Raw genomic sequence first — 11,493 nt, forward strand, 5'->3', positions numbered from 1 at the left:
TAAAAATTAAATTTGTTTATCTTATATTCTAGATTTTATTATATTATAAATCTTAATTTTAAATTATAAATTTTAAAATAAACTTAATTAATATTAACTAACTATACATTTATATATGAATTAATGTATAGTTAGTTAATATTAATTAAGTTTATTTTAAAATTTATAATTTAAAATTAAGAATATATATATATATATATATATATATATATATATATATATATATATATATATATATATATATATATATATATATATATATATATATATATATATATATATATATATATAAAGGTGACAAGATCGTATGTCCTAACTGGCTTATACTGTTCTTTAACAAATTATAAGCATAACCATAATATTTTAATTTGACGCAGTAATTTTTTTGACTTGTTCTGAATTTCTGATAGGGGAATGGGAGAGTTACCTTGTCACGTCTCTTATATTTTCATGTTTTAAAATCCAGTTATTAACTTATTGTGTACTCGAAATTTAAAACATGCTTTGTTTTAGTATATAAAATAAAATAATACTAAAAAATTAAAAATTTCAATTAATATTAGCTAATTTTTTAAAATTATTTTATTTATCTTAAATTTTAGACTCTAATTCATAAATTTTTACCTTTATATTTTGAATTATAAATTTTAAAATCCTAAACTTAAAAAAAAATTAATTAACATTGATCAACTAAAAATTAATTTTCTATATTTTTTTAAAAAATATTTAGATCTAAAGTAAATTTTAATTTTATGAGACCAAAACTAAAATTGATAATGTTTTCATAGAAAAATACCTTATCCATGCCAAATAAATAAATTCTTCTCATTACTCTTGTACATAAAACCCAAATTTATACATAATATCATTATTTTTTTTATTTATTGTGGTTGACTTTACCCTAATTAACAACTCCGAACCCATAGACCTGATCAACCAAGGACGAATACTTTTCCAGATTTCTCACACGTGATCAATTCTAGCAAGTTAAATGCTAATTACCTAGTTAAGTAATACGCATGAAGAAAATTTCTTCAGGCGAAATGGTCATTTCCATGGCCAAGTCCATCAATAATCACTAGGATTACAATTGCCTTTTTATAAATACTTTGAACTAATTAACTCTAGCAACCCAACTAAATTCTCATCGTAACCTCAATTGTCTCTAGCTATCATAAGTTTAATCTACCTAAATATATTCACTACTGATTAATCATCGGTTATAGTATAATATATTGTATTAATTAAATGGATTTATTGCGTGGTAATTTCTTTGTTTTTCTCCAAGCTATGATGTTTGCAGCTCTTGCTACAACATCTTTGTCATCAGCATCATTATTATCACCAAATTACTATGGTCATTCATGCCCTCAGGCTTTGAGCACCATAAGAAGAGTGGTGGAGAATGCTGTTCAAAGAGAGCCACGTATGGGTGCTTCTTTGTTACGCTTGCACTTCCATGATTGCTTTGTTAATGTAAGGTTTTTGGCCTCTTTCTGTTTTTTTTTTATCCGTTTAAACTTTTGACAAAAATAATTTCATAACATAAGATCTAAAATTTAATCTTTGTTGTCCTCCAAAAACAAAAATATAAAATATAAAAAAATACCTTAAAAAAAAAATCTTACTTGAGGTCTCAATGAATACTAGATTGATCATCAACACTTGCTTCTTTTAAATAAGTCTCCCTTAAATTGAATTTTGTGAATAACAAAAATTGTTAGATTATATTTAGGTCAAGCAATAAAAAGAGTTATTTATTCAAAAGATTATAGAGGAGGATAATTTGATGTAAAAAAATTATATAAATTTTATCCTTAAAATTTTTTCACTTTATTTCTACTCACCAACCAAATATACCCTGCTTAACATATATTATTGTTTTGGATAAGTAATTAAATTAGGAACATTAATCATCATATTTTCTATAATCTATCATAGAATGAATATGAGTTTTGCATTTTCTATTCGCGCATGCATTCATATATCTGAATTTCTGTTGACATGTATGATTTCAGGGTTGTGATGGTTCAATTCTTCTAGACCCCACATCCACCATTGATAGTGAAAAAAATGCATCTTCTAATAAAAACTCTGTTCGAGGATTTGAAGTGGTGGACGAAATAAAGGAGGCAGTGGACAAAGCTTGTGGAAAACCAGTTGTTTCTTGCGCTGACATCTTAGCCGTTGCTGCTAGAGATTCTGTTGTTGCGGTAATATACATTTTTGTGCAGTCCTATATATAAATATTATTTATTTTTGCTAATAATAATTTATATTCATATTTACAAAAATTTTGTACATAAAAAATATATAATTTGTATTTATATTTATCAAAATTTTTATACATAAATTAATACAATTTGTATTCATATTTTTTAGTATTTACACACACATAAATTAATAAAATTTATTTATTAAAAATAATTTAATATTTATGCTAGTTAAATAATAATAAAATTATTAAAAATTACTAATCACAAAAATTTCTCTACTATTTTATACTACAGAAAATAAAACTCTTCAAATTTTAATAAAATAAATTCCACAGTATATAGATTGTGTCTCACTAAAAAATTTTATTACTAAAATTTAAATCTAATAAAAAAATATTCCATAAATAAATTTAATAAAATATATATATGAACAAATCTTACGTATATAATTAGTTCATTTATCTACTTAAATAAATATTAATTGTTCAACTTTTTTTGTATATATATATTTTAAATAAAACTTAAATCCACAACAAATTAATTATTAACTTATTGGATATTGAAAGACACGGTGTGAGAAAAAAATTTAATCGGAAATAACGATAACATAAAAAAAACATAACTTTGATGATGATAGCATGGCTTTTTTTTTTTTTTCATAAAAAAGAATATGACTTTTTATTTTTAGACCTATATAATATAAATAAATTAAAGTATAGATATTAGTAACAATTATGATGTGCTTGCAAAACTTACAGTTAGGAGGACCAAGATGGAAGGTGAGACTTGGTAGAAGAGACTCAACCACAGCAAGCCTTGATGATGCAAACAACAACCTTCCAGCACCATTTTTTAGCATCTCTCAACTCATTTCAAACTTCAAGAACCATGGCCTAAATGAGAAAGACCTTGTGGTTCTCTCCGGTGCCCACACCATCGGTTTTGCACGTTGTTTTTTCTTCAAGGACCATATCTACAACGATACCAACATCAACCCTAAATTTGCAAAGAAGCTCAAGTACATTTGCCCTAGAAAGGGTGGAAACCCTGATATTCTTGCCCCATTGGACACCGCCTCGGCCGCGAGGTTTGACGCCGCCTACTATGGTGACTTGGTTCACAAGAAAGGGGTTTTGCATTCTGATCAAGAATTGTTAAATAGTGACTCCACGGATGGATTGGTCAAGAAATATAGCTATGATGCTGAAGGATTTTATAAGGACTTTGCTAAATCTATGGTTAAGATGGGAAATATAAAGCCACTCACTGGGAATCATGGTGAAATTCGATTGAATTGTAGGAAAGTGAATCAATATCATTAAGAAAGTATATATAGCATTACATATCAGGTTACTATGTAATGTAAGTAGGATTAATATTATTTTTTTAGATATATTTTAAATGGTTAAAACCAGGGACGGATGTATGTATATGAGTGTGGGGATAATCGCCCCATAGATTTAAAATTTTTTTTAGTAGTATATGAACAATAATATTTATTTGTTCTTATTAAATTGTTAAATTTGACCCATAATAATTTTTTACTTAATTTTTGGTATTTTATAGTCAATTTAAAAATTTCATATTAGATATCATTAGAATTAGATATCATTAGAATGATCAATTCTCAATTTAAATAAAATTTGTGTTTTTCTTATAAATTAACTCGAAAAAGTGTTATTTATCTTTTTTTTATATTAGTTTTAATTTTTTCTATAATTATATTAATTGAAATAATTTTTTCATCTATGAATTTCAATAAAAATTAACTTCTAATTGTATAAGAAGTAAATTTTAAATAAGTATTTACTTGTATATATAAAAAAAAATACTACACATCTAAATCTTTTTATGAACTAAGTTTAACCAACTTAAACAATAAAATTTAAAATAATATTAGTTATAACTGATTTTTGTTGTCTTAGACAAATTTGATTGGACTTGCATTGGTTAACAAAAAAATATGAATATGTAGCATTATCCTACATAAAAAGATAGATATTTATAAGGGTAAAGTATATTTTTTGTTCCTAAAGTTTGACAAAAGTTTTAAAAATACCCCTAAGTTTTATTTTGTTTCAATTTTGTTCCAAAAATTTTCAATTTGCATCAAATATACCCTCGGTGGCTAAATTTTCAAAAAATTTAAGACCAATATAACAATAATGCATGAAAATTATGCTTGATTTGCTTGTGTTGAGGGGTTGTTCTTATGAAATTATTGTTAAATTGATCTTAAACTTTTTGAAAAATTAGCCGTCAGGGATATATTTGATGCAAATCGAAAACTTTTGGGACAAAATTGAAACAAAATAAAATTTAGGAATATTTTTGAAACTTTTGTCAAATTTTAAGGATAAAAAATATACTTTATCCTATTTATAAATAATTATTTTAATGTTTTAATTTGTAAAATTAGATATTATAAAAACTAATCATGTTATATTTACATAGAAAATAACTACATGTGTAATGTGTATATATATTGAAATAAAAAATACATATTAAAAATAAATTAAACAATACATATATTTATATACAAATATATAATGATTAATAAATAATTTGATAACCAATTTTTATATACACATAATATTTTTATTATAACATTTTATATATATATATATATATATTTCGTGCACTATCAAAATTTTCTAGATGCTCACTGTTAAAACCCTCTAAAAAGAGAAAAGTTAAAGCTAAGAGCGAGTTCCACTACTAGAAATTAGTATTTTTCGGACGAATTTTGAGACGAAATTGAAATAAATTTCGAACAAATTAGAGACAAATTTTTTGTTTCGAACAAAATTGAGACGAAATTATTTTGTCCCAAAAACCCTTGTTGCTAATTTACATTTTGTCTGAAATTTCGTTCGAAATATTTTTCAGACAATTCTGTGACGAATTTCGAATAGGCATTTATCAGCTAGATTTCTAATTATTATGATGTATTTTAGACGAATTTTAGACAAATTAGTCAACATAAAGACAATGTATTTCAGACAAATTTCAAACGTAAAAATATTTCATTTTAGACAAATTTCAAACAAAAAATATACTTCATTTCAGATAAATTTCTGACGAATTTAGTTAAATGTAACAGATTTTTTTCAAACAAATTTTAGACAAATCAAATGTTTTTTTTTCGATTAAATTTCAGACAAATTTAATTTTATTATAATTTACATATTTGAAACAAATCTCATACAAAACAAAAAATTATTTTCGCATAAATTTTCTACAAATTTAATTTAATATATAAATATTTTAAAAAATAAATTGTATATGATCTACTTTTTATATTAAGACCATTATAATAAACAAATTTTTCATATTACATCATTGAATTTATAAACACATAATAAAGTTATGAAAAAGTTAATTACAATAAAAGACTTAAAAAGATATTTATTATTAAAATATTTTTGTCTATAAATATAATCAAACTAAAATTAAACTAAAACAAAGAAAGCCTTTAAAAAGGTCACAAATTATAAATAAATTAAAATAGACTAACTAATTCACTTAAATATTCCTTAATCTAAATAGAAAAAACATATACTACAGAGATCAAACACTCATGTTATTATCCTCATCATGGGAGAGACCAGCAGCTGAGAATAGAGTGATCTTTTGACCTCTAGCAATAGAACTCATGACATCAATTGTAGAAATTCCGGTTTGTATCATCTCCTCTTGATAGGTTCTCTCACTAGGATTGATGGAACTTCCTGAAATATTGGGAGAATATTAAGAACGTCAGTAATAAACATACAGTTTTAGACCTCCCGAGGAGAAGTTATATACCTGATATGTCCAAGTAAGGCTCTGGTAATATGAGTGGACCATTATCAATGGGTTTTCCCAATCCATTAAATATGCGGCAAGCATGTCGAGCGAAACAGGAGTTTTCAACACCTAGGAATGTAACCAAACATAAAAAAGATGAAACTCAACAGCTAAACTAATTCAAAAGAATCAAGATAAAAAAGAATTCCATAATCAATAGTCATGCATAAATTGGTAGAACAGATAAGAAATTAAATGAACACTATCAGAATGCAAAAGGATTGTCAAATAGAATTTCCCCTCTATAACAAGTTTGATAAACAAACACATTCGAAGCCATAACTTATGAAGGACAGAACCTCAATAGATCATAACTCATCCATTATTTCTTATTGAAGTTGGTTTTCCCAATTATCATGCCTGTGGTACTCTACTATACAATAGATGTCTCCGCATTATTTATCATGTTACCATTCCAAAAACAAATACATAAAATTAAATATATGAACTAATCAAGTTAACTCAAAAGCAATGAAATCATAATGGAAAACCTCCTCCTCCCTAAGCACATGTTATTCTAGTTCGCTTATTTATTCACAATTAAAATTTAGAAGATAACATATTTGAACAACCAATTGGTCCCGACCCGATACTAACTACAACAAGAATATAGCTCCCAAAATGGATAAGCAAGCAAGAAAACTTCAATAAATGTTTTAGAAGATTGAAAACTTAATAACTATATGAAGAGAAAAAAAATTAGAAAACTTGGAAATTTACAGAGACCAAGCTCTGAGCTTTCAGGTGGGGACGGATTCAGTATTTCCAGCGGATGAAGAAACAAGAAAACAACTCTGTTCAAAACACCATACAAAGGATACAAGAATCACATCACTACTCACAGAAAATTGACAAAGAAACAAATAGAATCTTCATTAACAAAGAGAACAAACAAGAATCACATCACTACTCACAAAAAATTGAGACTTGGCAAAGGATACACAAAGACGCAAAGTGGCAAGGGTCCGAGGCTGGCGGGGTTGCGAGGTCCGAGACCGAAGGAGGCGACCACACGCAAGAGGCAGAGTGGTGTAAGTGGCTGAGACCTGTGAGTAGTGTAAGTGGGTGAGATCTGTGACCTGTGAGCGCGAACGACGGGGGGTGGAGGTCGCCTGAGATGTGAGGTCGGAGGCTGGCGAGGGCGCGAGGTCTGAGACCGGAGGTCGACGGCGGCACAGGTAGGAAGCAGAGCAGTGTGAGCGAGTTAAGGCTCTATAACCTCTGAGCGTGAAGCACGAGAAAGGGTGGAGGTTGTCTGAGTTGCGAGGTCGGAGGCTAGCTGGAGTGCCACCCGGAAGATCAGTGGCGGCCACGCACAGGTTCGACAGAGTAGTGTGGGTGAGGTGAAGAGGGTTTGTAAAGCGTAAACTACTAAACTGAGGCAGAGCAATTTTTTAGATGGAGAGAGGCGGGCTCTGTAAATTGAAACCAAAAGGGGTGTTTTGAATAAAATTTAGTTTTTTGGCGCGGAGTATAGAAGTGGTTTTGAAACAATTACATATATTAAAAATTTAAAATTAAATTATATTTAATTTTTATTAATAAATTAAAAAAAATTATAGTATTGGTATTAAAAGATAAGTTTTAGAGTATTTAGGTAAATATTTAATAAAATTAAATTTAAATTTAATTTTAAATTATTTAAATTAAGTTGTGTTTTTGAATTTTTATGATATAATAATTTTAAAAGTTAAATATTTAAAAAAATTAAATTTAATATTAATGTTTGTTAAAAATATTTAAAATATATTTTAAAAAAATATATTTATAATTATTTAAACAAGCATGAAGATATATATATAAAGTGTTCAATTGTGCATAAATATTTTTTTAGTGATGTAGATAGATTTTAATTAAGACCACAAGTAATTTTTTTTTCAAATTCTTTAAGGTATTTATATAATTTCTATATGCGTGACACCGTCATTTAATTAATAGATAAATTAATATATGAAGTTATACTTACATATATATAAAATCTTTTTTTTTTTTTACCAAAGATAAGAGACTCGAACCCGCAACCTCTTAATTGAGTATGAGGAGACTATGCCATTTGAGCTTTTACTCATTGGCACATATATATAAAATCTTACTGTAGGCATTACAGTGAATTGAATATAACTTATTTTTAAGATTTTTATATATGTGATTCTTTTAGATACACTTTATCTTAGATTTATTACAAAATTAAATTTTAAATTATTATAATATAAATAATAAAAAAATAAATTAAAAAAATATAAAGTAACTAAAAAAATAAAAATTAAACATAATATGATATATAACAATTTGTATAAAAAGTTTAATATTAAATATAATAAAAATAAAAGAATAAAAATAAAAAAATATTCATAAATATGATTAAATTATATTTAACAAAAAATAAATAAAAGGGTAGATTCCAAAAAAATAATGTTCTTCAAAATAACAAAAAACATAAGCGTTATTTAGTGTATATATTATATCAAAATTTGTTTGATTTTACTTTTATTTTATTTTATTCTATATTTTTGTGTAGATTGAAAAATAATGTTACTAATATATGAATAATGTTAAACATATTAAACTGATTTTGTAAAGGTAAAAAAAATAGTTGCTATAAAACACCGGTATATAAATAAGCATTAATGTATCTATTAATCTAATTTTTTAAAATATGTATAATAATATACGAGAAGTTAATCAATATGATAATTATTTTATATTTTGATCAAGAGGTTTTGGAATTTAGTATTAGAAATAAAAAATATACCTTTTTATAAGTTATATATAATTAAAGTTATTTTAAGAAAAAAAAAACTTTATTTTGGAATAGTAAAAATATTTGGGACAAATCATAAACAAATTTAAAATATAAACAATATTTTTATACTAAATGTTATAATTTTTCAATAAATATATGAAATCTATTTGAAAACTGATGCACTTTCATATGAAATTTATAAATGATGTAATTTTCGTCCTAAATTTGTGGAAAAAAATTTTGGCTACTTCGAAGGGTTAGCTATAGTAAAAGCATTTAAGACTAATTATAGACAAATTTGAGACAGAATTAACATTTTTTAAAATGCATCCCAAATCTGTTTGAAGTTATTGCGCATATTCAGATGGAATACGGACGAATGATAGATTTTGTCCAAAATATGTTGCTAATCCGTATGAAAATTTTGGCGCCATCTAGATAAAATTTGGCGCCAAAATTTGGGACAAAATTTAGACAAATTTAAGATAGAATATATTCTTCCGAAACCTCCACTAAAAGTTGTTCCATATTTGTCTCAAATTTGTCCGAAATTAAAATATCATTCAGACGAAATTTATTTCGTTTGAAATTTTTGTCTGAAAAAATCCTATTTCTAGTAGTGTTCTTAAAAATTTATATTCAATATAGTGGATGATCTAATGTACAATTATCGCATAATAGTTAAATGATTAGTTAAATGATTTTGGCAAAAAACGAAGGAGGTGTTGGGCAAACCGTGGGAAGCTCTCGACTATCGGAGAGATTTTGGGAAAGAATCAAGTGAGATAACATAAGATAAGAAGATACTACATCCAACTCAAAATCTTAAGGTGTTAAGTTAATGGGTCTCTCATCTTATAAACTCCTCACTCTTTCTTGCTTTCTTTGATGTGGGACTAACTTTAACACTTCTCACACTTGTAACATTAACAATCTCCATCAACTCCCCCTCTTTCTAGCTCCTCCGCCACGAGTATTCGTCCATCACACCGTCGCAAAACACCACGGGACACGCTGCCCGGACCACCCTTTGTCGGGAAGACTTTCGATGCATACTCCTTAAAACCAGACCGATTAAACCATCGGCTCTGATACCACTTGTTGGGCAAACCATGGGGAGCTCTCGACCATCGGAGAGACTTCGGGGAGGAATCAAGTGAGATAACATAAGATGAGAAGACACCACATCCAACTCAAAACCTTAAGGTGATAAGTTAATGGGTCTCTCATCTTATAAACTCCTCACTCTTCCTAGATTTCTTTGATGTGGGACTAACTTTAATACTTCTCACACTTGCAACATTAACAGGAGGTAGGTTAAGGTTTGGTTTGGTAAAGCTTTTTGAAGAGGTGATTATATTTTTTAAAAGTTTAAATTCTTTATTTTGTGTTTAGTAGATTAAAAAGATCATGTGTTTACTCTTATAGCTTTTAAAAGATCGAGGTACTTTTGAAAGCACCTAAGATAGAGCTTTTTAAAGTTGGCTTGTATTTTTTAAAATTTAAAAATTTAATATAACCTCATATGTTAACTAATTTTTAAATTTAATACTTACATTTATGTCTATTATAATATTTTTAAATTTTAAAAGTTATTTCACCAAACGCAATTGATGTTACTTTTTTTTTATCGAAAATATAGAGACTCGAACCCGCAACCTCTTAATTGAGTATGAGGAAACTATGCTATTTGAGTTATTGATATTACTTATGTTTATTAAAAGATTTTTTTTATTTGATTTACTAAATATAAATATTACAACTTTTAAAAAATTATTTTTTAAAAGTTAATTTTTATAAATTATTTTTAAAAAATAAAAATTTTACCAGACTAAGCAGAGGACTCGAAAATGTAAAGTCGCATGCTGGCTGAAGAGGAAAACCAACATATGTCATACAAGAAGATAGATACTTCATTTTGGAGATGTATAAGTTTGTAATAGCCCAACTTATATGCTTGTGTTTTGGAATTTTGAGCATCAGAATTTTGTTCTTTATAAAATGACAGAAATTATTCAACCAATTAAAACTAAGGTTGCGAGAACCGAACCGGCCAATGAACCGATCAAGTAACTGGTTTAATGGTTCAATAGTCCAACCGAGGTTCAACCGGAGTTGAATCAGTTAAGTTAAAATATAACATAAAATTATTAAAAATTCAAAGTGGCATATATTGCGAGATAAGGTGAAGAGCAATTAAAGCATCGTATGAGTTAATATTGGTGGAAGCTTGGTTCTTTCATCTAAGTTTCTCAATCTTCATGTATATATAATACATTAGCAACTTTTAAGCTTGGTCAAACAATATCAGTTCCAGATATAACAGAAGAAAATCATCCGTTATAGGCTACCTAAATTTGAGGCCCAAAATTTTAGTATGGTGCAGGGAGAAAAACAAATCAGTATAGTTTTCAATTTGAACAAGAAGAAGCAATTCCACAGCACAGTAAGAACTAAGAAGCTCAGAATACACAAAAGCTGAACAATTAAATTAACTAAACAAAAAAAACACAATATAAAAGCATGAATAACTTTTATAAATTAGGTTTCCATTCCTGAATTTTCCATTTTTATAAATTAGGTAATCTTTTTTTTCTTTACTCCTTAACTTCATTCTTTTTTCCTATGAGTAAACTATCTCCTTGGCTGAACTTCATCCAACCCTTATTTTAAAGCCATATAGAA

General features: G+C 26.8%; 1 protein-coding gene across 1 annotated transcript; it reads left to right on the forward strand.

Moving 5' to 3' along the window:
• The first annotated feature begins 814 nt into the window (after nucleotides 1-814).
• LOC112729387 (peroxidase P7-like) lies at nucleotides 815-3,951 on the forward strand. Its single transcript, XM_025779611.3, has 3 exons — nucleotides 815-1,476; nucleotides 2,019-2,213; nucleotides 2,975-3,951. The coding sequence occupies exons 1-3, from the start codon at nucleotides 1,249-1,251 to the stop codon at nucleotides 3,536-3,538; spliced, it is 987 nt and encodes a 328-aa protein (XP_025635396.1). The 5' UTR covers nucleotides 815-1,248; the 3' UTR covers nucleotides 3,539-3,951.
• Nucleotides 3,952-11,493: the final 7,542 nt, after the last annotated feature.

This window comes from Arachis hypogaea, chromosome 12 (genome assembly GCF_003086295.3).
Source record: "Arachis hypogaea cultivar Tifrunner chromosome 12, arahy.Tifrunner.gnm2.J5K5, whole genome shotgun sequence".
NCBI lineage: Eukaryota > Viridiplantae > Streptophyta > Magnoliopsida > Fabales > Fabaceae > Arachis > Arachis hypogaea.